General features: G+C 47.6%; 2 protein-coding genes across 3 annotated transcripts in view; one reads left to right on the forward strand and one right to left on the reverse strand.

Annotated features, from left to right (window-relative positions):
- Positions 1-239: 239 nt before the first annotated feature.
- Positions 240-11,000, reverse strand: IFT27 (intraflagellar transport 27; the record flags this gene model as incomplete). Its single annotated transcript, XM_074271579.1, is given in 2 exon segments — positions 240-319; positions 10,588-11,000. Coding segments are annotated over 2 exon segments (393 nt in total), but the record flags the coding sequence as incomplete, so codon positions are not given.
- Positions 11,001-11,161: 161 nt separating this feature from the next.
- Positions 11,162-27,919, forward strand: part of NCF4 (neutrophil cytosolic factor 4) — a 155,536-nt gene continuing 138,778 nt past the window's right edge. Inside the window, exons 1-2 of one of the 2 annotated variants that reach the window (XM_074271582.1) lie at positions 11,162-11,712; positions 12,834-13,042. In XM_074271582.1, the coding sequence (XP_074127683.1) occupies positions 12,864-13,042 (179 nt within the window). In that variant the 5' untranslated portion in view covers positions 11,162-11,712; positions 12,834-12,863. The remainder of the gene's footprint in view (positions 11,713-12,833; positions 13,043-27,919) is intronic. The other variant, XM_074271583.1, reaches the window with a different exon arrangement.

The raw sequence follows: 27,919 nt of genomic DNA on the forward strand, positions 1-27,919 counted from the left end.
CCCTAAAAGGCGGTCAGCCCCCCGAGGACAGGGCTGGGCTGCTTTAAGCTCGGTGTCCGCAGGACCAGGCATACAGTGGGCACATACTAAATGCAGACTGCGCGGCCCCCATCTCAGGACACGCGTGGGAGCTGCTGCTTGAGCTCGGCCAGGCCCGACGGCAGGCTTCTCTAAGGACTCCCGCCCCTCTCTTCAGCTCCCTGCCTCCCAGCCATTGCTCTCCGGCTCTGGACACTCACCAAGGTGTAGTTCTTCTGGAAGTGAGCCCCGTCGCTCCGGAACATCTGAGCCAGGGAGCTCTTCCCCACGGTGGCGTCACCTGGGGAGCCAGAGCGAAGAGAACCTTTCAGGCCTGGTCAGACTGGGGCCTTCCCTGCCCTTAAATCTGCCTTCAGCCCGGGAACTAACACTCCCAGCGGCTTCAGGAAGAGATGCTGCGATGTCATTTACAAAGAGAAAAAGCTTATTGTTCACCAAGACGTTCAACGTCCACAGGAAGAGACTTTGGCGCTCACCATGTGCACAAAGTTTGCACTTACAAAGCTCCTACTGTGTGCCAGGCAGCTCCTAGTTGGGGGGAGGGCTCTCTCACCTTGGCTCCCCACAGCTCTTTGGGTGGTGCCATTCCAAAACAGCCTGGCAGCCCTGGTACCACAAGCTGCAGACAGGGGACGCAGGGGAGGCATTTCATCTGAGAAAGGTCACAGAGGGGGGAAGCTCGCGGGCAGACCTGACGAGAAGCCCCCTCCCCACAGAGACCCTTGGCTCTGGGGGGACGGTCACGCCGGCCGGGGCGAGGGTGTTCCGGGCATGGAATTCCATCGGGGTGGCCCTGGGGGGCCGAGGTGAGCCAGTCCGGCCGTAGCACAGACGCCAAAGTGACTGACGGAGCATCTGGCTGGCGCTCCCGCGCTGCCGTTCACTCCCTGACGCGAGCCCACAGCGGCGCCAGGCCTCAGTTTCCCCAGCCGGCACATGGGGATAATGACGCCTCTGCAGGGCTGTACTAGAGAAGTGCTTTTTAAGCCTGCAATGATCCTAGAAATTACATCTGGCCAGGGGAGGGGGTCTTTTAAACGCAAACCTCGGCCCCACCGCGGTGGGGAGCAGGAGGACGCCGGGATTCGCTCTGCCCGACGCCCGTTCTGCGGTGATCCCTCCGGGCCGCTGCTGCCAGCCCGTTACCGTGATTGTCCCCCGCACGAGGCTTCTCTGGCTCCACTTGCCGCTGCTCAGTTTGCTTCGCCAAGCTCACCTTGCACCTCCTGAGATTGATTTTCTCAGCTTTCCCTGTTACTCGATAGCACCATAAATTGGTACCTCAAAATGAAAAGGGCTCCAGCGCGTCGCTCGGGGAGCGGCCGACGTGATGCCGGGAGCCTGGCAGAGACTGGATTCCTCTCAGGCCCCCGGCGTCTGCGGCCCGGCTTTTGCTCGCCTTTGCCCTCCCCGCCCTCGCTAGGATTGCCGGCCTTTCCTGTGATGTCCTGGCTGTCCTCACTTTGCAGTATCTCTTCCTCGCTGAGAGCCTGTTCATTGATTCCCACTGTAACACCTGGCTCCTTGACAAACCACCTGCTTCCTCAGCCCCTTGATCTACGAGGGAACCATCTTTCTGGCTCGCCGCACTGGGAGCCCTTTCTTTACCTTCCCTCCCCACAATGCAGACTGCCTTCCGCGGTGCCTCTGGCCTGGCTGCTCCGAGACCCCCGTTCACCCTCTGGCCTCCCCTCACTCCCCGACAAAAGCCTCTTTGAAAACAGGTGTCTGCTTGAAGCAGCAGGGGCCCAGTGGAAGTGTTCCTATTTCTTTTTTTTGCAGCGGACAATTTTCCTCTCATCTCCACTTCCTAGAACAGAAGCGCTACCTCCCCCGCCTCCCCCAGCATTGGTCCCTGTGGGAGCTCCAGTCGGGAGGCAGAATCTCAGGCCACTTTCTGGTCTGCAGAAGCTGTTCTGAGCCTCTGGGAACTTCTTCCCTGGCCCCTCTCCAGGCCGGGTGCATCCCACTGCGCGGACGTGCTCCCCCCTTCCCTCTGGACACTGAATTTCTAGCCACCGTGTAATGTCCCACTTAGCTGCCAAGCCTTCCCTGAGGAGCTCAGTCGGTGAAGCTCTTCCTCATGGACCCACAAGAGTGTTTGGTTTTAAAAGGTTTGGCAATTGTCAACATTGTAAAATTACCCATGCATATATCTGGTAAATAAAAACTATTAATAAAAAGAGTGTTTGGTTTGTCAACTCTCAACTGCATTTATCACATAGATGTCGTATTTTATTGTAGGCATTGTACCTACATTTTGTATTTATTTACATTTGTATTTATATTCAAATAAATTGTCCAATTATTGTAGGTGTTGTACGTTTTCTTATTCTGCTAGACAATGAGGGTAGGATCCCATCTTACTGAAACTTGGTGTCTCTGCCAGAGCTCTGCTCATAACGCAGGATGATTGTTCTAGTGCAAAACGCACTCCGGCTCTGCCGTTCACTCCCAGCGGCTCCAGGACTCAGTTTCCCACACGGGCCTTTGCCCGTACCAGGAGTCAGGAGCCCTGGATTCAGGTCCCGCCTTTGAAACTTGCTGATTTGGAAAGCACAGGTCCGTACACTGCTGGACCCATCTGAGATGCTATTTCTTTGTTTATGAAATGGGAATGAGTATAGTTGATTCACCGCTGACGCCATTGGAAAGAAAGCAGTTTGTAAACCTTCAGGCACTTTATAAATCTGAATTGATCTTAAGAAATTGGGAGCGTTTGACTTGGGCAAGAGGGAGCATGACTTTTGTCTTCAAATAGCTAAAAGGCTGAAAACAGGAAAGGGATTTATTTACTGTATAACCTCAGAGTCTGTGATTTAAAAATATTTAAGGTTTTGGTTTTTTTGATCACGGAAATTGCCTAAGATATCTTGCGGTTTACAGGCTAGATTTCTTTCTTAAGGGCCATGTGGACATAAGTGACGGTACATGAATGTAATGGAATATCATTGTTCTATAAGAACATGGTGAGCAGCTTTTCGTAGTGGCTAGAAGCTGGAGGATGAATGGATGTCCATCAGTTGGAGAATAGTTGGGTAAATTATGGTATATGAAGGTTGTGGAATATTATTGCTCTGTAAGAAATGAACAGCAGGAGGAATACAGAGAGGCCTGGAGAGACTTAAACCAACTGATGCTGAGTGAAATGAGCAGAACCAGAAGATCACTGTACACTTCAACAATGATACTGTCTGAGGATGTATTCTGATGGAAGTGGAAATCTTCAACATAAAGAAGATCCAACTCACTTCCAGTTGATCAATGATGGACAGAAACAACTACACCCAGAGAAGGAACACTGGGAAGTGAATGTAAAATATTAGCACTGCTGTCTATCTACCCAGGTTACTTATACCTTCGGAATCTAATAATTAATGTGCAACAAGAAAATGGTATTTACACACATGTATTGTATCTAGGTTATACTGTAACACATGTAAAATGTATGGGATTACCTGCCATGGGGGGGGGAGGGGAGAGAGGGAGGGGATAACTTGGAAAAATGAATACAAGGGATAATGTTATAAAAAAAATTACTCATGCATATGTACTGTCAAAAAATATATATAAATAAAATTAAAAAAAAAAAAAGAAAAGAAATGATGAGCAGGCTGGTTTCAGAAAAGCCTGGAAAACCTGCATGAACTGATGAAGTGAGCTTGTGGGGTGGGCCAGCAGAGGGATTCCCTGCTTCAGTGAGTGACCGAAGGCCACGGACTGGCACGGACAGTCCCGGTGGGGGCACGGAAAGGCCGGGGCGCTCCAACTGACCCTGCTAAAGGTGGGGAGAACGACACGGAGCGCTGCCTTTCTGGGTCTTTTCTGTGATCAATGAAGAGCCAGGGGGGGAAAGTAAAACAGTGGGAGCTCCAGAGGAAGGAGCCTGCTACCCTCAAACTCGGGATGAGCAGGAGAGCAATGGCGGGCAGAGTGGGGTTAGACCCCAGCCTAAACGTCGGCACTGCTTACTTGAGAAAATTCGGAGATGAAATAAATTCCCAGGATCCTTCGGTGGAGTCCAGAAAAGAAAGTCGGGAGGAGAGGATGGGGATTCACCGACACTTCCCACCGATGCTGCTTATTCCAATTGGCAGGAGGGGAAGGTGTCTGAAGCAGAGGATGTCGCTAAGGAGGAAGCTCGTTAAATGCACTGGAATTTTTTGAAAGGATTCATACAAGAGAGCGAAGTGAGAGCTGGCACCCGAGAACAGATATTTTTAAAATGGCAAGGATCTCCCGTAAGCACAGTGCCCCATAAGCCCAGCAGGAGCACATGAACGCAATCAATGCCAGACAACGAAACAGGGCTATTTTGTGGACTAAGAAGATTAAGAAGAACTAGGCTTGCCATTCCCCTTATCCCCCCATCCGGTGGGCAGGAGAAGCTGACGACAAGTGACAGAGACCCTATCTTCTCTGCGGTTTCTCTATTAGAGACAAAGACAGAACCCAAGGTGTTTAATAGGGAAGTGAAATCCAGGAGCATTAATGAGAAGAGAAAGCATTATGCTGCCTTCCAACAAGGGTAAGTCACCAGGTCTGGTACAATTATACCCCAGAATAACTCAGAGAACTTGCAAATGATTAAAAACACCAATAATGAGCTTTGAGGAATTACTGTAGACAGAAGAAGTTGTGGGAATGGAGAAGACAATTTTCTGATTTTGGAAAAAGAGAATATTCATTCATAGAATCTTTAAACCATAGTCCAGAAAGACGAATGTGGTTTCCTCATGAAATTTAGACCAGGTTATAACAGGGATGGTTTGTGAGCACTTTGAAAAGAAGGGGTGAGCACTGAGAACCAACACGGGTTCACAAAGATCGAGTAAAGCCAACCTAACTTTGTTTTCTCTTTTAACAAGACCGCTAGTCTTGGATTTCAAGTCAAATATAGTTGAATTTCAGCAAGTCATTGAATAAAACATTTTGTTATATTCCAGTTGATTAGATGCGGGTTCAGATGGGTGGGTCTGGAGCTGAATGACTTCTTCAACCCTGAGGGGCAGATTTAATGACTTCTTCAATCCCGGATCTTCCCAAGGCAAAGAATGAATGATTGGTTCAGAGACAGGGAAGAAGATATAGTTCCACACGAGAAACCAACATGTAAAGGAAGGGCCGTCAGGCCAACTCGTGTACTCAAGGAAGGAGTCACCGACTACTTACTGGGACAGAACCAAGAACAACGGACGGACGTGTGCTGCAAAGCTTCTCACATGAGGGACCATGGGAAGGGACATGGGGATACAGGGAGGACTGATGACTGCATTAGTCAGGGCTTCTTGCTCCGGTTCAGATTTGATGGGATGTTCCAAAGAATTGACTAGAGGGTCCTGGACAGGAGAATTAGGAGGCACCTCTAACTTTTACTCTGTGTAGGTGATCTTGGTCAAGTCACTTCTCTCCAGCCCTCGGTCTCCTCATTTGTAAATGAGGGAGGTAAAACGCACCTCTATATCTGTGATCCTATGAGAATAGATCTCTAGTGAAATGTGCTGGGGTTCTCACACACTGAGCCAGTTCGAGACGTCCCCACTGGCTGAAGGCAAAGCCGCCCCACCGTTTGCTCTGTACTGATTAAGCCATCTCTCGAGTCGGGGCCGTGTGCGAGGCCCTTAGAAGGGGCAGAGGCAAGCTAGAGTGCATGTGGAGGAGGGTGAAGAGGAAAGAGATCACATAGACAAGGACAGGGGATCAGCAGGAGGCGGCAGTGGGCCAGAGGAGATGAAGGGCTCCGAGGGCCAAAGGCCTGGACTTAAGTCTCGGCCCTGCTCTTTTCCCCAGGAGACTTTGAGAAGGTCACGCCCCTTCAGTAACGTGAGGGGAAAGGCCGGATAGGAGGAACGCTGGGTGGTCCTGTGCTGAAACAGGAAAAGGAGGAGGGGGAGAAATGTTTCCGTCTTCACAGGGGAGGCTGTAGTCCTCCTTCACGTGGCAGAGGGGTTATTGGCTAAGTCCCGGACGGCATAACCGGGAGCAGAAAAAAGGGGGAAGGGGCTGACTTTCATTTAGCAAAAGGAAAGATGTTCGGATCACTAGAGCCGGGAGAGAAATGGGGGGAGGAAGAGTGCGCTCCCTCTCCCTGCGGTCTCCGATCAGAAGCTTTTATTACATTTGTTGGAGAGGGAATTTTCCTTATTTTGCCCCGAGGCTGGATTAGATCGATAAGGTCCAGTCTTCCAGACTCACTAAAGACAAGTATGTTATAATGCAGCAGAAGGTATCATAGCCCAGGGAAGGGGAAGGGAGACTGACAAGCTCCCATTATGAGCGGTTCTGGTGGCGGGGGCAAGGTGGGAATCACATCCTTAAATAAACTTTGAAAGGCGGGGAATGGGTTACAGAGCTGAGGAGGGTGGCAGGAGAGGAAGGCAGAGCCTGCAGGATGGGGAGGAGGAAGGACCATCAGGAAGCTGCCTGATTTACCTAATTACTCTCACTAAGCGGAGGCCAAGTGCTCTCAGACCGTGGGGAGAAGGATCAAATCTAGTGATTCCCCTCCCTGTGAGCAGATCTGGGACAGATCGCCAATGCCCTCCTCCTCACCTAGTACCTCTTCTCAGTCCCCACCCTCTGCGGCCTCCTTACAATACTCGGCACTCCTTGAAACTCTTGCCTTGCTTGGGATGGCCCAGGACCAGAGTTCGAATCTCACCTGCTTTTGGGAGCCTCAACAAGCTGCTTAAGCCCTTCAGGCCCCATCTGTCAAAGGGGAGAAGCCATGAAGCCCAGGCTAGCCCTCGGGATCCCACCCTGCGACGGGCAGCTCAGGGTGTGCCTCCCCGCCAGCTGGATGTCGGCCTCTCCCCAGCCTTCCTCAGGCCCAGCTTACGAGCCGACTGGCAGATCTCCGCCTTGGGCCGCAGCCCCCCCGGCCTTGGGCCGCCCCCCTCCCCGTTTCTGAGCCTGCTTCGCCGTCAGGCCCCCCTCTCACTGTAACACCTCTGCCCCGAATCACCCCGTGCCGGCGTTTCCCTCCTGCGAGATGGCCATGCTCTGCTTTCGAGCCCATTCCTCTTTGTGACTCCCTGCCCGCCTCCCCCACAGCCTCGTTAGGCGCCGTCCTGTCAGACGCCTTCACAAAGTCTCCCCTGGAACTCGTTCCTTCTATCAGCAGTGCCCACACTCTGGTTCGGGCCTCATTACTGGAGCCCGCCGCCTCCGCCAGGACCCCCTCCAAGTCCCTGCCTGCCCCAAGGCCTTCCAGCGCCCCCCCCCTGCATTAGGACTTCTTCCCCGCCATTCCCACCTCTGCCCCCTCCTTCCTTAAGCACTGCTGGGGGCCAACCAGCATCCTCTGAGTGCTCCTGCTTCTGCTGTCAGGACCACAGATTCGGAGTGGAAGGGGCTGCCTGAGGGACGTACAGCAGAGGAAACTGAGGCTGAGCAACGGTCCGGGATGGCCCGGGTCCTGAGAACCAGGGGCCTCCTCCTCCCTCCCCCCTCCTCCCGGGCCATCCCGGCGAGCTCCTCCCTCTAGTCCGGGGACCCATTTGGGTCAGTGCAAGGGAGAACTCGCTCACAACGTGGGCTAACCCCTGACGGTGAGTCACCGAGCTGCCCGGCCAGCTCCGGCAAGACCCACCGTCCAGACCGAGTCGGGAGAGCCGGAGATTCAAATGAGGAGAAGCATCAGCATGGTGGCAAACCCGGGCTCTGACACTTCTCGTCAGAGTGATCGGGGAAATCCCAGATCTTTCTAGGGCTCGGCTACCTCACTTGTGAAGTGGAGCCATTAGTTCAGCAAGTAGCAAGGAAAACATCTGGAAACCGGGGAGTGCCCTGTGACATCACTCGGGAAGCGCTTGCTGTGGGCCAGGCCCTTTACACTTAGCACCCCGCCACAGTCTGGGAGGGAGGCGCCCACGATCCGGGCCCAGATCTCCAGAGAGAGCGCATGGCCCTCCCAGCCAGGAGGCCGAGGAGACTGCCGCTGCCTTCGCCACCCCTCCGGGCGCTTCCGCCGGTTCCCCCCGCTGCGTGATTACCCCCTGACCTGACCCCCTCGTTCTCCCCTTCACTGCCCCTTCTAACGAATGCCCCCCACACTCTGCCTTTCCCCTCCGAGTCCCAGAGGCAGAGCTGTGAGTCCGAGAACACTCTGGAGGTTTCCCTCCCGGTCTGCGGGAAGCCTGAGGATGGAGGCCTGGACCGCAGCCACAGACCATGGAGTCTTTCAGAGAGGAGGAAACTGAAACTCGGAGCAGTCCCGGGACGCAGTGAATAAGTGAGCCCTAGCTTTGCCTCCAAACCAGTCCTGCTGCTTCTATCACCCTCCCGCCTCTGTTCTTTTCCCAGAGCCCAGCGTGCCTCGGTTTCCCCTTTCACAGCAGAAGGCCGGCTCCCAGACGCCAGGGCCTGACGCAGTCTCAGTTCAGACAAATAAATCAGCAGGTAAAGAGATAGACAAATGAGTAAGGACATAAAGCGATTAAAAAATAAACAAAAACCTAAATAAAGAGATAAAAATATAAATAAAAACTTAAATAGATAAATAAAAATCTGAATAGATAATATAAACAGATGATAAATAAAAATATAAGTAGAAACCTATTAAAAATAAAAACCTAAATAGACCCGTAAATAAAAAGGTAAAGAAACAGGGAAATAAACAGACAAATAGATAAATAAAAACAGAAATAGCTGCATAGTTAGATAAATAAATAAACAAGATTTAAAGAGAGGCAGGTAAAAATAAGTACTGGGAACTCCAGACAGAGCACAGCAGTATGTCATAGGCGCTTAATAAATGCTGACCTGAGCTGCAGCACTGCCTCTGAGGTCACAGCCTGCTGTGGGGGTTTGCAGACTGCCAGGCAGGAGGGGCGACGGAGAAAGCGTCGGACCAGACGTCCGAGAATGGGGGTCAAGCCCCCAGATGTGCCACTGGGAATCACAGCCCTAGAACCCCAGGGACTCCTCCTTCTGAGATTTTACACAAGGGGAAGTGGAGGCTCCGCAAGAGCTCAAGGGAGGAGGGGGTGGGAGGAGTGACTCAGGCTGCTGGAGTCCTCGCAGATCTGGGGTTACAAAGGACCACTGAGGACCTCGTTTTACTGGTGGGGAAACTGAGGCCCAGAAAGAGGAAGTGATCGCCTCAGGGCCACACAGAAAAAACAAAACAGAGATGTCGCCCCTGCCTGCAGCCCCATTTTCGTTTCCTGCAAAATGAGAAGTATGGACCCCACACCCTCTGGATCCCATGACCTCTCTGTGCCTCAGTTTCCCCCTCTGTAAAAGAGGAGGGCTGGATTCTAGTTCTAGACCCGGATGCTCCGTGCCTCACTTTCCTCTTCTGTAAAAGAGGAGGGCTGGATTCTAGTTCTAGACCCGGATGCTCCGTGCCTCACTTTCCTCTTCTGTAAAAGAGGAGGGCTGGATTCTAGTTCTAGACCCGGATGCTCCGTGCCTCAGTTTCCTCTTCTGTAAAAGAGGAGGGCTGGATTCTAGTTCTAGACCCGGATGCTCCGTGCCTCAGTTTCCTCATCTGTAAAAGAGGAGGGCTGGATTCTAGTTCTAGACCCGGATGCTCCGTGCCTCAGTTTCCTCTTCTGTAAAAGAGGAGGGGGCTGGATTCTAGTTCTAGACCCGGATGCTCCGTGCCTCACTTTCCTCTTCTGTAAAAGAGGAGGTCTGGATTCTAGTTCTAGACTCGGATGCTCCGTGCCTCACTTTCCTCTTCTGTAAAAGGAGGGCTGGATTCTAGTTCTAGACCCGGATGCTCCGTGCCTCAGTTTCCTCTTCTGTAAAAGAGGAGGGCTGGATTCTAGTTCTAGACCCGGATGCTCCGTGCCTCACTTTCCTCTTCTGTAAAAGAGGAGGGCTGGATTCTAGTTCTAGACCCGGATGCTCCGTGCCTCAGTTTCCTCTTCTGTAAAAGAGGAGGGCTGGATTCTAATTCTAGACCCGAATGCTCCGTGCCTCAGTTTCTTCATCTGTAAAAAAGGAGGGGGCTGGATTCTAGTTCTAGACTCGGATGCTCCGTGCCTCACTTTCCTCTTCTGTAAAAGGAGGGCTGGATTCTAGTTCTAGACCCGGATGCTCCGTGCCTCAGTTTCCTCTTCTGTAAAAGAGGAGGGCTGGATTCTAGTTCTAGACCCGGATGCTCCGTGCCTCAGTTTCCTCTTCTGTAAAAGAGGAGGGCTGGATTCTAGTTCTAGACCCGGATGCTCCGTGCCTCAGTTTCCTCTTCTGTAAAAGAGGAGGGCTGGATTCTAATTCTAGACCCGAATGCTCCGTGCCTCAGTTTCTTCATCTGTAAAAAAGGAGGGGGCTGGATTCTAGTTCTAGACCCGGATGCTCCGTGCCTCAGTTTCCCCCTCTGTAAAAGAGGAGGGGGCTGGATTCTAGTTCTAGACCCGGATGCTCCGTGCCTCAGTTTCCTCTTCTGTAAAAGAGGAGGGGGCTGGATTCTAGTTCTAGACCCGGATGCTCCGTGCCTCAGTTTCCTCTTCTGTAAAAGAGGAGGGCTGGATTCTAGTTCTAGACCAGGGACCCTCCGTGCCTCAGTTTCCCCACGGCTTCCTCGTGACTCAGGCTCACCTGCCATGATGCATTTGGCCGCCAGCTTGACCATGATCGCGGTGGGACCCCCGGGAGCCCCCGAGTTCAGCGTACAGTCAGTAGTAACGGGGCTACAAGTCCCGCCTCGATCTCCGTTTCTCCTCCTCCGCGGCTGCTTCCCTAACAACGACGCCTTCCTAACAACGACGCCCGGTGCTCGCACCCCATTGGCCAGACCGCCCGCTCTTCGTGGGAGCCGATAAGCGTGGCGGGGGAGGAGCCATGCATAACGTGAGGCGGGAACTTTTCTGCTCCATTTCAATTCGACAAGAGACCTGCTCATCAAATTCATCCCATTGACTGAGTGGTCAATAGTCTAGATCAATCATTCTAGTTCCCACCCCTTTCAGGATCGGGAACCCACCCTCACCGGATAGCCAACCTCATTTTGAGCCACCGGAAAAGAAGCGTCAGGCTAGCATCCTAGCCTTGGTGACGAAAACCTTTCTGATTGGCCAGGCTCTCGGCTGTACCAAGTCAAGAAAACAGGAGACAAGAAGAAAACTCTCCCCTTCTAACTTTAAAAATTGGCTCACCCTCCAGTGACGTCTCGCCAGAGCTGCGCCTGCGCGAGGAGCGAACCGCAGCGCGGGCCCCGACGTTCCTTCACATGGGGTGTGGAGAAAGTAGCCAGAACTTTCGTGCCAGACCTGTCAGCTCCCAAGTGACCATAGGCTAGAGTGCAGCGTCTCTAGAGCACCCTGAAAAGAAGGGAGGGATGGTGGAAAAGCACCCCCCCGGCCTTTTTTCTTTTGGTTAAATTAAAGTTTGTAAAGTTTTTTTTTTCTTGCTCCCCCTCTCTCACTACCCTCAACCAAGAGCATGAGCGCACAGGTGTGGGTTACCTGGTGCAGAGAAAGCGCCTCCCTTCCCCCCAGTCCTGCCAGTGGAAATCCAGAACCCGCGGAGGACTAAAAGATCCTAGCTTTAGAGCGTAGGAAGACACCTGGTCAGCGCCGTCCCCAGACAGAGGGGAAACTGAGGCTCAGGCGGGCCAAGGATCTGCCCCGTCAGACGGGATGATCCCACGTGATCCGAATCTAGTGCGTTTTTAAAATTTCGGATATATATTCTTTGACAATTTTGTCACCTAGGCTCCAGACGGTAATGTGTGTGTATGTGTTTGTGTGTGTGTGTGTGTGTGTGTGTGTGTGTGTGTGTGTAAACATGTCTGTGTGCATAGAGAAAATCATACATCACAACTATATATATACACACAGACACATGTATATGCCCATATATGTAACTATGTCTCTCTGTGTATCTGTCTGTCTTGTCTATTTCTCTGTCTGTGTTTATATCTGTTTATCTTTTTGTCTGAATCTGCTTTTGTTTTGTCTGTTTCCCTGACTCCCTGTTTATTAGTATGTTTATATTTGTCTCTATATCTCTATCTCTGACTAAATTTCTTTGTTGATGTCTGTCTCATCTATTTCTCTATCTGTGTCTGTCTCATCTATTTCTCTGAGTCTGTCTCGTCTATTTCTCTGTGTCTGTCTCGTCTATTTCTCTGTCTGTCTCTATTCTTCTATCTGTGTCTATCTTGTCTATTTATCTGTGCCTATCTCTCTGATTATGTTTGTCCGAATTTGGTTTTGTCTTGTCTGTTTCCTTGTCTCCCTGTCTATTAGTATGTTTATTATATTTGTCTATTTGTCTATATCTCTATCTCTGACTAAATTTCTTTGTTGATATCTATCTCATTTATTTCTCTATCTGTTTCTGTCTCATCTATTTCTCTGAGTCTGTCTTGTCTATTTCTCTATCTGTGTCTGTCTCGTCTATTTCTCTATCTGTGTCTATCTTGTCTATTTATCTGTGCCTATCTCTCTGATTATCTATTTGTCTGAATCTGTTTTTATCTTATCTGTTTCCCTGTCTCCCTATTAGTCTGTCTGTCTGTATATATTAATCTTTCTATTTGTTTATGTCTGTCTCTATATCTCTTTTGTCTGTTTGTCTGTTTCTATCTGTCTCTATCTGTCTATTTCTGTCTGTCAGTCTGTCCAATCTATCACCAACTGTCAGTAGGTAGCTCTAGGATCTGCCAAAGACACTCACTAGTCACTTAACAAAGTTTCTCTGTCTCAGCTTCCTCATCTGGAAAATGGGGCTAATACACACTTAGCTCAGAGTGGTAGGGATCAAAATAAATTTATGTATAAAATGTTTTGAAAACTTAAAACTTTATACAAAACACTTGCTATTGTTATTTTATTTTGTAGACCTAAAAATATGCTTCTCAGAAGGGGTTCATGCACAGGATTCCTCAGACTGCCCAAGGGGTCCAGGACACACACAAAGCTGAGTCTGAGTGCTGGATTCCAGTGGAGCTGGACCAGAGGGGACCCTCCCCCAGCCTCGCATCATCTCCTTTGCTCTGGTTTTCCCATCTACAACAAGGGGGTACCCGGGGCCCCGGGAGGAATTCATGGTAAGTGATTTGTGCATCCTTAAGCTCTATGATAGGGTTTAGGGCTTCATGGAGTTCCGGGGTCAGTTAGAAAAATACTTTAATTTTGCAGAACTGGGACTCAAAGCCAGAGCATTTGGATCTACATTCATAGCTCTCTGCATCACACTTAATGGAACTCTGTCTCCTTTATGTCCCTTAGAAGATTTAATGCATTGCTGTGCAAAGAACGTGGGGGGGGGGGGGAGGTTGGTAATTATTGATTGATGTCAGAAAGAATGAAGAATGTGACATTTTCATAAATTGTTCCTTTATTTTTGGGGTTAACACCTGGGATTTCATCAGTGCTTGGAATTCCATCATGTGAACTTTCCCTCCCTCTTTCTCCCCTCTCCTCCCCTCAGCACCAACAGATCTACTCAGTGATGGCTTCTAATTTAGGAAGTGGGGGAGGGGACATCATTGAGGGACTAATTGATCTTTCTTTGGTCTCAGTTTGAGGAGTGGTTATTGGTCAGAGGCAGGACCTGAATCCACTTCTTCCTGATTTCATAGTTGGCCCTTTATCCTGCCTCTTACAAAGTCACTATATGTTATTGTATTTAATTTATACTTTAAATTATGTAACATGTACCTGGGGGGTGGGGAAGGAGGGGAAAAATTTGAACAGAAAGCAATTGTCAATGCTGAAAAATTACCCATGCAAATATCTGGTAAATAAAAAAGTCATAATATTTTAAAAAAATCACTATATGTGAAAGCGAACCACAGTGGATCGATGGTAGGGCATCCTCTAAAATGATGTGGAATAGGTAGAGTTAAGCACTAGGATGTTAAATAAGAAATTTCTAACCATAAGTTAGGCAGAAACTTTGGTTAGAAACATATCTCCTGGTGAGCAGGAAGTGTTGGGTAATAGGTTTATGCTTCTGGCTACCACTTAGCTGGTTGGCCATTTTGTATTCCCCAAATCTTGACGCCTTTGGAGCTTTTCTTCCTTCTTTTAATGCTGCATTTAAAACCATGATTCAGAGAAAGGATCCCTGCTTTCCCAAACTGAAAGCCCAAAAGATCCGTGACACAAAATAATTAAGAATCACTTGCTTTAGATTAATCAAGAAAAGTCCTTGAAAACCATTGAGTGAATGGAAGTAATATTGCATAGGGGCTCTGTTCCAGTTGGGTGAAGAGCTTGATAAGGCCCTATTGGACCAGAAAAAATCATAGAGCTAGGCCCGGACTAAGCACATTTGTATATGAGGAGAGAACGAATCCTGATGGGTAGGGGGAGGTAGTGGAGGAGGGGAGACCTAAGACTTAGTCCAACTATTACAAATAGAAGGCTCCATAAAGCATAGAATGTCAGGGTTGAAAAAGGTCTGAGAACAGGGATGTCGGGGCTGAGAGGGGCCTTAGGACAGGTAATATCATGACTGTGAAGGACTTAGGGAGCACAGCAGCACTGGGAGGGGCCTTAGAACAGAGAAGGTCAGAGCTTGGAGGGATAATAGGAAGACACAATGTCAGCTAGAGAAGGACTTCAGAAATAATTAGATCCAACCTCCTGTTTTTGACAGAAGACGGAACTGAGTCCAGAGACAGCCTTACTCAAGACTGCAAAGCTAGCCAGGAGCGGACAGACAGAGAAATGGCTGCTAATGGTTGTTTTCATTGAGTGTGGAGCCCTTGAGAGGCCTGAATCACTTCTCACCAGCCACAAACTGCCTGCATATTCACTGCAGCTCTTTTCTAGTGACAGCAACTATATTTCACATGCGGAGCTCGTCTTAATCACGCCCAGCTAAGGTCCATTTTTCATTCTGCCCGTAAAACTTTCCCATTCTCTTTAGTTTAGTCTCTCCAGGAAGCGTTTTGCATCACACAGAGTCAAGACAGATGGTAGTATGCAGTCAGAGCTAAAAACTAGTTTGAAAGTGTCTCTGTGAATTGGCTGTGGCCAAAGCTGGCTCTTGGGAATAAATATAGGTCTTGATTCCATGGGCATGTAGATAGATAGGCCTTAGAACAGGGGATGTCAGAAGTGGGAGGGAGCTTAGAACAGGGGATGTCAGAGCCGGGAAGGAGCTTAGAACAGGGGGTGTCAGAGGTGGGAGGGAGCTTAGAATAGGGGATGTCAGAGGTGGGAGGGAGCCTAGAACAGGGGATGTCAGAAGTGGGAGGGAGCTTAGAACAGGGGATGTCAGAGCTGGGAGGGAGCTTAGAACAGGGGATGTCAGAGCTGGGAGGGAGCTTAGAACAGGGGATGTCAGAGCTGGGAGGGGGCTTAGAACAGGGGATGTCAGAGCTGGGAGGGAGCTTAGAACAGGGGATGTCAGAGCTGGGAGGGAGCTTAGAACAGGGGATGTCAGAGCTGGAAAGACTTCAGAATATAAAATGTCAGAATTTGGAGGGACATTGGACTACAAACTATTAGACCTGTAAGGGCCTTTAAAACATAAAATATTAGTGTTGGGAACCTTAGGATGTAGAGAATCCGAGCTAGGAAGGAACTTTGAAGATGATTTAAACCAATCTCTCATTTTACTAATGTGGAAGAATGTTCCTGTCAAAGGGGAAATGACTTATCCAAGATTACCTTGTTGGCCATTGGTAGAGCCATGGCTAGACTAAGCCTCCTACCTCTCGGTCTTGTGCTGCTATACTGGGCCTTTTACTATGGGCCACAAAATGCAATAATACTTAGGTACAAAGTCTCAGGTGCAAAGTTGGGTGCCCACAAACCCCTGCGAGCACCCTTTGCCATTGTGCTAAAGACGGGACCCGAACCAGTGTTCATCATCACTGTCTCCTTTTCTTTATTGCTTGTAAGAGATCCTGTGGAATTTCTTTTATTTTAAGTTAATGTGAGTTGACGCTCCAGAAGAGATAGGAGATAGCTCCTCAATGTCTCTGCAGGGGTGGGTGGGTAAGGGGGCCTAGGGGTGAAGGCTGCTGCATTATCAGATCCTTTTGCTATATTGGTTAGTTTTACTGAACTGTCTTTTTTCTCTCTATTATTTGCTATAAGGTAGGGGCTCTTAACCGGCCGGCCATTGCCCATGTACGGATTTCAGGGGGCATGAAATGGGAATAAAATTCACCTGATGGTTTTGTATTTCAATCTAAGATCCTATTATGAATTGCCTGGTCAATCACTCGGAGTGGGAGATTTGAACCCAGGTCTCCTACTGCAAATTAAAGCTGTTTCTCCTTCCCCTTCCTGCAGTTTCTTCTTCTGGGCTCTCGCCCTCAGCTTTGCTGGAGTCTCAGATAAGGGAGCTCTTGGGAGAGCCGCAGTGAGGCTTCAGGCTCAGAAAGTCCCCGTGGGTAGTGGATTTTCTCCGGGTTTTGTTCATTGAAATAGATGAAACCAGTGTTGTCTTATTGTGCTTTAAAAAGTGAAATCATGATTATTTAAATTATTTGTTATTCATCTGCTTTTTCTTAAGGGAAAAATCTATTGGGAGGCATTGATTTCTGAGAAACTGTTTTGTCTTATAATTTCCTATAATGCTCTTCCTTAGCATGCGTTATGCTTTGTGCCTGGGGAAGAGACACGTCGCAGGGACTGTTACTGATCCTTTGGTGTTATTTATGCCGCTCTTGGGGTTTATACTTACCTACTTTTTCCTGTTTCCCAATTAATCATTGACTTATATGCTTGTGATACTGGAGTCACTTCCACTGTCTTCTCATGGAACCCTCTTTTGTGACAAAAAAAAAACTGGACCAAAAGGCAGCATAGTACAGTGTACGGTGTAGCAGAGAATATAGAGTACAATCTAATACCATATGCTACATTCTGTACTCATGTTCCCCCATGTTTCTTTCAAGAGAGATAACTTTTCTTTTCTCTGGGGCAGCATTTTAGGGTTGTTTTCATTTATATTATTATATTTTTAAGGAGTTTTAATTAAAAATAATTTTCTTTTTTAATGGTTCCTTTAAAGTAACAAGTTTGTGTTTAATAATCTATCTCTCTGACTACCCTCCCTCTAATTTAGATGATTAACCCTTTCCCTCTCCCGGCAAAGTTATATCCTTGGTCCATTGCTATAGTTGGACAGAATAAACATCCACATCAGCCGGCTCCAAAACACATCCCTTTCGTGACCTCCATTTTTCAACTCTCTGTTACAGGGAGCAGCAGGGGGCCTGAGGAATGATGGGTACGGAGCGGCTTTCGTATTATGAAATAATAGCTTCAATTTTTACTGTCTTTGCCTCTTCTCATCTTTCTCCATATTCCTTCTATTCACCATTTCTTACAGTACAATAATATTCCATTACACAAATGTGCCCCAATTTCATGGTTATCTGTTGACTTTTTTTCCTTCCTTCCTTCCTTCCTTCCTCCTTTCCTTCCTTCCTTCCTTCCTTCCTTTCTTTCTTCCTTCCTTCCTTCCTTCCTCCCTCCTTTCCTTCCTCCCTCCTTTCCTTCCTTCCTTCCTTCCTTCCTTCCTTCCTTCCTTCCTTCCTTCCTTCCTTCCTTCCTTCCTTCCTTCCTTCCTTCCTTCCTTCCTTCCTTCCTTCCTTCCTTCCTTCCTTCCTTCCTTCCTTCTTTCCTTCCTTCCTTCCTTCCTTCCTTCCTTCCTTCCTTCCTTCCTTCCTTCCTTCCTTCCTTCCTTCCTTCCTTCCTTCCTTCCTTCCTTTCTCCCTTCCCTCTTTCTTTTCTTCCTATCTCCTTCTTCCCTCCCTTTGATTTCATTGATGCAAGGTAAGGAAAGTCCTTTCACCAGTGGTTCCCAAAGCATCGAGAGATTAGGGCCTCACACCAAGTTTGCATGAAAAGTTGGGTTTGATTGTAGATCCCCCTGAGTCTGAGGCCAATTTTCTTTCTCCGTCATTTCCTAATAAAGTTCATGGAACTCTGGAGACGGAAGCTATGTGAAGGAGTCAGCCAGTCCCTAACATTATGGATGAAGACACAGGCCCAGACAGGTGAAATTACTTTCTATATCATTTAATCAGGGTCATAGAGCTAATCCGTATCTAAGGCAGAATTTGAACTTGGTTCTTCCTGACTGCAAGTCCAGTATCCTATCTACCACTGAGTCTAGTAATAATTAGATGTTATATAATAATGATTATTATTGCTACTACTAATTACATGTTATTATGTAATAATGATTATCAGTAGTAAACTAGTAATAATTACAGATTGTAATGTAAAATGATGATGATGATAATAATAATAATAACTCATATTGTGCTCACACTACTGTGTTGTAACAAAATCATGGGAGTTGGATTTCAAAGACAAAGGTTCAAATCCCAATTCTGGGTGACTTTAGGCCGGCGTATCCCCTCCTCAGGGCCTCACTTTCCTTCTCATCCAAAAAAAGAAAGTAGGACCAGAATCCAGAGGATATCAGAATTTCCTTTCCATGTTAAAATCACAATAATTAGATTCTGAATTACACTTAATGTGCAATTCCTGGGACTGCCACAAGAGGTCAGCAGCAGCTGAGGAAACCTCTCTCTTCCAGGTTCTCTGCTAAATCCATCTTGATTTTTAAAAAAAAACTTCCATTATTTACAGTTGAACAAATAACCTTTCTGTCAGCCACTTTAACAGCCCACTTCAGTTCTTCAGCAAAGCTCTGAGAGCCTCTTTCTTAGAAATGTTGACTTTGAGTGTGTTCTGCCTTCCAGGTTCCCAGTGAGATGCCCGGGGCCCTTGGAGTAAGGGCCGCAGGAAGCTGTACTGATGGGGTAGTTGGTCACCCACTTGATCGACCACCCACCAGCCTGGCTGCTGCTCACCAGCACGGTGGGCCATGTTTCCCTTGTGCCTGTGCCCCCTGATTATCCTCCATACTCCTTCTGGAGCAAATGGGCCAGAGAACATGGGGGCCACGCCCAGGCCGGAGCAAACTCCGCAGAAGTCACTTTGTCTTGACCAAGATCAACTTAGATAACTTATGACTTAGCCAAGAACTTGCACGTAGATCCTCTCGTGCTCTTTCCATCACATTGTGAGGAGTCCCCCAAAAGTATCACAGCAAAACTGAGAGTATCTGCCCTCCAGTTTTGGCAGGCAGGACTGATGGCAGGGAAGCCGCTCCTTGGTCTCTAACTCTCACTTTGACACAGATTTCAAAGCCCTAGTACCCCCAAACTTAGAGCCCCTCACCAGAGTAGAGATTTAAAGTCACTGGGGTGGAGATGGTTGAAATTTCAGATGTGGAAGCTTGGGGAAGACTCCTCATCTCTCTGAGTGCCATCCCCCAGTGGCTTGCCCACAGTTTGCCCACTGTTTGATTGTTTTCTTTGTTTTATTTCACAATAAATCCATGTTGGATTGGAACAGAAATAGAGAAGGCATGTTTCCTGCTGGTTATGGATGTTATAGAGGAGAGGGGCTGCCTCTTCAAGCCCAGGCTGGACTGGATGAACCTTGAAGTTTCTCCTCTAACACTGGGTGCTTTCCTCCCCTAAGTGACCTTGTGAGAGGGTGTTGTCGTTCAGCAGTGTCAGGCTCTTCTGACCTCACGCCCGCACTGTCGATGGGGTTTCCTCCGCAGAGATAGACCTCTAAGCACACTAATAGACTGGGCAGTGATTCTTCTTTAGCCACAGTCTCTGGGCTTATCGATTACCATTCCAAATAAAAGGGGCCTTGGGAGTCTCTAAGATGACGCTGACAAGGCTGGCTTGGGGGTGCTCAGAGAACCTTTCTAGGGAGCTGCCTTCTCAGAAGTTTGAGAGCTGGAAATTCAAGCCCCTCTTTGCTTGGGGAGGGGGACTGAGTCCCAGGGAGGCTAATCGACTAGTCTAGTGTCAGAGGCAGGATTCGAAACAAGGTCCTTGACTCCAGCTCTCTTTATCCGCCCCATCCCTTCCTTCTCCAGGACAGAATTTTTGCAGATCATCTGGGTCCGGGCCGCTGTCCTGGGGCTGGCTCGATGCATTTTGTAAAAGACCCGGAGCTGCTTCTCCACTGCTCTGCAGAACTGACTTGCTTGGATTCATTCCTCAGGACTTCACGGGCCTGGATGTTATGGAAAGTGTGACAAGTGGTGCAAGACCGGAAAGAATGGAAATTGAAATTGAGGAAGGAGGGAGGGAGGAAGGTGTTTTGGGAGAGCCGGCCAAAGTCAGCACTGCAGAGGCCATTACAGACTCATGAAATGGAAAGCAGCTCTTGGCCACAGACCTTCTTAGGTGCCCAATGCAGGGCTTTTTTTTAATTGACCTTTAAAGAATGTGGTTGAATAGAGTAATAGAATGTCAGAGCTAGAAAGATCTTTAGTATTATGCAGTGTCAGAGCAGGAGAGGCCAGAAAACAGGCAATATCAGAGCGGGGAGGGGCCTTAGGGCAGGGGGTGTCAGATGTGGGTGAGAGGGGGGAGCAGGACCTTGGAAAAGGGAATGTCAGAGCAGAGAGGGTTCTCAGAAGAGGGGATGGCAGAGCCAGGGGGACCTTGAGAACAGGGGGTGTCAGATCCGGGTGAGAGGGACCTTGGAAAAGGGAATGTCAGAGCAGAGAGGGTTCTCAGAAGAGGGGATGGCAGAGCCAGGGGGACCTTGAGAACAGGGGGTGTCAGATCCGGGTGAGAGGGACCTTGGAAAAGGGAATGTCAGAGCAGAGAGGGTTCTCAGAAGAGGGGATGGCAGAGCCAGGGGGACCTTGAGAACAGGGGTGTCAGATCCGGGTGACAGGGACCTTGGAAAAGGGAATGTCAGAGCAGAGAGGGTTCTCAGAAGAGGGGATGGCAGAGCCAGGGGGACCTTGAGAACAGGGGTGTCAGATCCGGGTGACAGGGACCTTGGAAAAGGGAATGTCAGAGCAGAGAGGGTTCTCAGAAGAGGGGATGGCAGAGCCAGGGGGACCTTGAGAACAGGGGTGTCAGATCCGGGTGACAGGGACCTTGGAAAAGGGAATGTCAGAGCAGAGAGGGTTCTCAGAAGAGGGGATGGCAGAGCCAGGGGGACCTTGAGAACAGGGGTGTCAGATCCGGGTGACAGGGACCTTGGAAAAGGGAATGTCAGAGCAGAGAGGGTTCTCAGAAGAGGGGATGGCAGAGCCAGGGGGACCTTGAGAACAGGGGGTGTCAGATCCGGGTGACAGGGACCTTGGAAATGTCAGAGCAGAGAGGGTTCTCAAAACAGGATGACATATCTGGGAGGGGCCTTAGAATAGAGAATATCAAAGGTGGGAGGGATCTTAGAGCAGGGGATGTCAGGCCTGGAAGGAGCCTTAGAACAGAGAATGTCAAATGAAGGAGAGCTTAGAATGGGGTATCAGCTGAGAGGAGGTTTACAATATGGGATGTCAGAGCTAGGGGTTGGTAGAGGGTGGGAAGGAACTTTCCAATAATAAATCTATAATCCTTTGACCTTTAACCGCACATGGAAGTCATTACCCAGCCCTCTAGAATAAGCTTCCATAGCTACAGCATTAAAATAATATTCCATTTACCAAGGGTGGGAGGCACATTTATGGGACAGTTACAGCTGGAGAATAGGATATGATGGGACAAAGGAAACATCCAGACAAATCACCCCAGAAAAATTGGCTATGCCTTTGATGTCTCCTCTCTTCCCTTGGAGACCCAAGCAAGGAGCAGCTGCTTACACTTTCACAGATAAAACGAGACCCAATTCAGGACTGGCCCATGACTAGAATTCCAATTCTTGGCTTTGGCAACACTGACCCAAGTGCTACCATAGCCTCCTTGTGGGAGGTTCTGCCTCCAGTCTTTTGCTACCTGAAATCTATCCTCATTGCACAAGTCATCTTCTTTATGCACAAAGACAGTTGTGATTTGTGTTAATGAAAAGTCCAGGATTAGCAGCAAGAGGCCTGGGACCCAAAGCCTGTTCTCATGCTCCCTCCATGGGTTTCCTCGGTCTAACCAAAAGGGCCTGGGCTTTGTAGAAGGACGATCTGGGTTCAGATCTCAGCTCTGCCTCCCGCGTGCCTTGGGGAAGGTCACAGCCTCCTTGGGTCAGTTACTTCCTCTGTGAAGGTATTCTGCTTGGCTTGTGAGGTTCCTTCCAGCTCTAAGTCTAGGATTGGATGTTAGGACTTCCAAGATTTCTCAATATCTCTAAATCTTGGAGGCTAAAGGCCCCTGAGTCCTCTGCCTCCTCTGTCCTCAGAATGGCAGCCTGGCCTCCCCTTCTGCCCTGCAAGGCTTCCCTGCATTGGACATGACCTGGAAGATTCTTAGAGGGTCCTCTCGAAGGTTAAAGAGGGATCGGGGAAGGGAGTGGGGGAAGCTTTTTGTCATAAGTCGTAGAAGCAGAACTGGAAAGGAACTTGGAGGCTATCTAGCCCAACCCCTTGATTTTGCAAATCTGCTAACTTAGCTCAGAAAGAGTGTTGAACAACTTGTTCGATGTCACAAAGGAAGTGAGCAGCGGTGGCAGGATGGAAAGGGGACTTGAACCCAAGTCCTCTGGCTCCTTAGCTAGGGTTCTTTGCCAAATAGCAGTTTCTTATGTTCTTGTCTTTTTGGTACCCTACAGTTTCTCGCCCCCTTCTGTTCTTTGAGTTTTCTTTCCTTTCTTCCTGTTCTTCTCTACAAGTCACCTGCCCCTTCCCATCTTCCTTCTCTTCTGCCCATCAAGCTCTCAATTCTTATCACCTTGCTAAGTTAGCCAAGGAGAAGAGGGAAAGAGATAATCTAAAAGGATTATTAAGTCTGGCCTAGACCAGATTGCATATTTTATCCTGCTGTCCAATAGGAAATTTGGGCCTTCCTGCTCCGTTTGCAACCTCCTCTGCCTTCTAGTCCTTCCCATCCACATCACAATCTTTTCTACTTCCTACTTTTTATCTCTTGCTCTGAAAATAGTAAACACATCAACATGACCTTTGCTCCTTGGCAGGTAACTGGCCTCTGCTACCCAGGAGTCATCACTGTGGCTGCTCATCGGGAGACCCCCTTCCCTCTATGCAGTGTCTTCTTGTATTAGAATTTAAGTTCTTGAGAGCAGAGTCTCTTCACATTTTGTATTTGTGTCCTCAGTGGTTAGTACAGTGCCTGGAATGGAGATGGTGCTTAATAAATGCTTCTTCATTCATTTATTTCCTATATACAGTGTCTTTCTATACAGTAATTTAATTTCTTGAGAGCAGGGACTGCCTCGCATTTTATATTTGTGTCCCCAACAGCTAGTACAGTGTCTGCCATGGAGATGGTGCTTAATAAATGCTTCTTCATTTATTCGTTCCCTACATGCATTGTTTCCCTGTATTAGAATTTAAGTTGTTGAGAGCAGGGACTATCTCGCATTTTGTATTTGTGTCCTCAACGGCAAGTGCAGTGTCTGGCACCAATAAATGTTTTTTTCATTTATTCATTTGTTCACTCACTCGTTCAGAACATAAGCAAGAAAGGGATAGCTCTTTATTGTGTATCTTTGGGGTAGAAAGATTTTGGAACCTTGAGGGCCGGGTTCTGCCTCGCCCCAGGCTCTCTACTCCAGTGGAAGATTACATCTTAGTCTTAGTTCTATCTATGGCCCATTTCCCCCTCTCCTCTTAATTAGATTGTGAATTCCATCTCTGTGTTTCCCAGCCTTCAGCACAGTGCCTGACCCATAGCAGGCCCCTAGTTAATATTTAGTAACTGATTATTCTATCAATTTCTACTGATCTTGTACTGAATTTATGCAGGAATCAGAGGTTCGAGAGTTAAGAGAGCTAAAGATCATCTAGACCAGTGGTGTCAAAGGCACATGGGAACCACTAAACCATGCACCTGCAGGCTGTAAATTGACTTAGAAAATGCCACGTTAATATTATCTGTACTTTATTGAATTTTAATTCATTTTGTTCACTATTTTTCAGTTATGTTTTCATCTAGTTGGGGTGATAGTCCAAAGTGTGGGCCACCTGTGGTCCATAATCTTTGTGTCTGACATAGGCCATCTAGACTGACCCCTCCATTTTCCACATTGGGAAACCGAGGCCTAGAGAGGGGGAGGGACTGCTCAAGATCAGGCTGAGCATTTATACCAGAGCCTTGGATGGCATCTGTTCTAGGGTTAGCTGTTCCTTCAGATGTCATCCAAGAGTGGACTTGGATTCGTGCAAGAGGGGTCTCACAGGAAGTGAGGAAGAATTACAGGTCACAGGATTTAGATCTAGAAAACACCTTGGACACACCCTAGCCTGCTTTGTGTGTGTCCTGAACCCCTTTGGCAATCAGTGTGGTAGAGCCAAAAGCCCTTCTCAGAAACATACTGTTACATGCACAACATAAAATATGAAGGATTACAAAGAAAACTAATTCTCTTGAACTGCTTATCAGATTTTGTTTGCTGAAGCAATTGGGGTTAAGTGACTTGCCCAGGGTCACACAGCTATCAAAATTTGTTTTTTGAAGTTTATGGACCCGGGTTTAAAAAGCCCTGCACTAGTCCAACTCTGCCACTTTACAGGGGAGGAAATTGTAGTTCTGAGAAAGTAGGAGGCTTGTCCAAGCTCACAGAGGACGTACCCAAGGCCTGAGATTTAATTTGGAACTTTAGGTTCAGTCTTCATAGAGTGTAAGCCCCTCAAGAGAAGGGATCATTCCTTTGTTGTTTTTGTATCAGAACCTAGCTTAGTGCCAAAGAAAGGCTTATTGATTGATTGACTCTGACTCCAAAGACAGAGCTCTTTCCACAGTTCCATACATTGCAGAGCACAGAATTGTTCTGTTGTGGAACACTAGAATTTCCTCCTAACCACCCCCCAGCCTAACCTGTCCTGGCTGGCACAGTCCTTTCCATATCTGTATTTTTTTCTGCAATATATTCCGCGCCTCAGTTTTTTCTTCTGTAAAGTGATAGGGTTTGATTGAATTCCTTTTAAAGCTCCTTACAGCTAAGGGTATAGGATTCTCATGGTTTCTAGCTCCAGATTTAGGAGCATATGAATCAGTCTCACCCTTCTCCTTTGACCCGAGTTCAAATCCTACATCTTAAAAGATCTTGGACAAACTATTTAAAACCTTCCTGAATGTGATAGCAAAGAATTGGAAAAGGAGTGGATGCCCATCACTTGGAGAATGGCTGAACAAGTTGTGGTACATGAAGGTAATCAATATTATTGTTCTATAAAAAGTAAATCATCAAGCTGATTATAGAAAGGCCTGCAAAGATTTACATGAACTGATGCTGAGCAAAGCAAGCAGAAACAGGAATGTACTGTACCCAGAAATGCAAGGATGTGCGATGATCCACTACGAAAGGCTTGGTTCTTCTCGGTGGTTTAGTGATCCAAAGCAATCCCAATTAGACTTTGGACAGAAAATGCCCTCTGCATCCAGAAAAAGAACCGAGGAGACTGAATGTAAATCATCACATGCTGTGTTCATGCCTTTTTTTCTGTTTTTTATCTCTCCCATGGTTTTTCCTTTTTGCTCTGATTTTTCTCTCCCAATATAATTCATAAAACAATGTGCATTAAAAGTAAATAAACTAAAACAACCTTCCTGAACCTCAGTTTCCTGCTCAGTGAGATAAGAGGGTTTAGACCAGATGGTCTCTAAAGTTCCTTCCAGCTGCCTCCTATGAGGTTATCTCATCCATGTTAGAGAGCCTGGCTGAATAGCTTTGAACATCAGGAAAAACTTCATTACAGCAGAGCCTAGACCGTCTTTAGATTTTGGACCTCAGGGCCCTAATTCCACCCATAAAGCAGACCCAGAGTGCTTAATACCTACAGATCAAAAATACTCTGCTTTCTTCACCATCATCTTGGTGGGTGAATCTAGGGCCTGAGTTTCTCATGGGCTGAGACGAAACTCTGTTCAGGTTGCTTCTTTTTTCCTGATCTGCCTCCCCATCTGTTAAGTGGGGATCACCAGTTGGCAGCTCATCTGGAACAGACTGCGTCTGGGCTCTCCCCAGCTGGCTCCTTGGGTGCCATGCCAGCTGGCTCTTTGGTCCCTGCATACACAGTAAGGCTTCCCTTGTGGCCTTCCTCTTTGGGGCAGCTCACATTTATATGCTACTTTAGAGCCTCTAAAGCATTTTCCTCACAACAAGCCTATTAGGTAGGGAGGTCAACTGTTGTTATTCTTTTTTTACAGAGGGGGAAACTGAGGTTCACAAGTAAAGATCGCTTGCCCAAAGTCACCTAGCTAATAAGTATCCAAGCTAAAGTTTGAACCCAAGTCTTTGAACTTCCACTGTAATGCTGTCTTTACTGCTTTTGGGCTGCATTCTCCACATCCAATAATAATAGCTAGCAGTTACTGCAAAATGCCAAACATATGCCATCTCATTTGATCCCCAGTCCCTGATAGATGGATGCTATTATTATCTCCATTTTATAGATGAGAAAACTGAGGTTGAGAGTGGCTAGGATCACATGGTTAATGAGGCAGAATTTGAGGTTAGATTTCACTCCCAAAGTCCAGAGCTCATGCCCAGTTTGGCACTTAGTTGGTTAGAAGTCCGTGATCAGCTACACAGCCCCATTTCTTACCTAATACTATCTAGGAGACTATTCTTTCCCCAGTGATCCTCCTGGAATAGGTGAAGGCATAAGGCTTGGAGTCCAATAGCCTAATTTTGAGTCGTAACCCTAGAGACTATTAACAAATCATTTGCTTTCTTTGAGCCTTACCTCCTTTCTCTGTAAAATGGGGCTGATATATGTATAGAGGACCAAGGATATCCTATGGAGCACGAGTGAGTGGAGCCAAGTTGCTTTTACTCTGGCTACTTCTGGGGATAAATGGATTGAAGGAATTTGGGATGACACAGCAATCCCTTTGGTCTTTCTGATAGCAGCTGGGAAAAGGAACTGGATCAAGAGGAACTGACTTGTGAGTCAGAAAGAGCTGCCCACTCAGTAGATTTTAAAGGAGGGAGAGTTTCTGCTCTTACTTTTGTCTTTCTATTTTTTGGATGTGTGACTGGGGATTCTCGTAGCTTTTTCTTAAACTTCTGAGGAGATTTAAGGCAAGGGGACTTATTTTGCTCTTGTAGTCTGGCAGCAATGGCATCGGGGTTATATAAACATTCAAATAAGGTTTGCTTTTGTAAAATGTATGTGAATATATTTATATATGCATATGTATATAGACATGTACACGCGTGTCTATAAATATATATGTATTTGTATATATGTATTATATGCATACAAAAACAGATGGTGAAGTGGGATTAACTCACAGCCCACTGTTTGCTGACCTAGGATATAAAGCTTTAAGGTTTATGAAGTGCTGTAATATGTCATCTCACTGGAGCCTCCCAATTCTATTAGATAGATGCCATTATCCCCATTTTACAGAAAAGGAAACTGATGCTGAGAGAGAGAAAATATATTGGTCAGTGTCTGAGTCAGGATTTGAACTCAGATCTTGTTGATTCTCTTTCCAACCTCTCCAACCCCTGTTGAATGTACCTTACCTGTCCTCTCCCTCTGCATATGAGTACTCTATCCACTGTGATCTTCTATACATATTTAGAGATACTCTACAGAGGAGGTGTGAAAAGACAAGAATCCTACTGGATCAGAATACAGGGAATAGCATCGGTGGAAGGATTAGCCACACTGAAGGCATCATGGATGCACTGAAATATTGGAGGAGAATCATGACATTATAGGCTTTCAGGGATAGAAAGATAACGTGGTCCAAATATATCCTTTCAAAGTTCTCGTTGGTCTCTGACCAAAAATCCCCCAGTGAAGGGCAATTGCTCCCTCTAGAGGCAGCACAATCCATGTTTGGACAGCTCCAATTCTCAGGAATTCTCTTGTCTCCCCTCCTGGACCCCCTACCCCCACCCCATTAAGCTGAATCTGTTCCTCTCCTGTCTTTATAAGTTTCTCAGATAATTCAGGAGGACCCGAGTTCAAATCTGGTCTCAGACACTTAACGCTTCCTTGCTGTGTGACCCTAGGCAAGTCACTTAACCCCAGCGGGGGGGGGGGGAGGGATTGC

This window comes from Sminthopsis crassicaudata, chromosome 5 (assembly GCF_048593235.1).
Source record: "Sminthopsis crassicaudata isolate SCR6 chromosome 5, ASM4859323v1, whole genome shotgun sequence".
Lineage (NCBI taxonomy): Eukaryota > Metazoa > Chordata > Mammalia > Dasyuromorphia > Dasyuridae > Sminthopsis > Sminthopsis crassicaudata.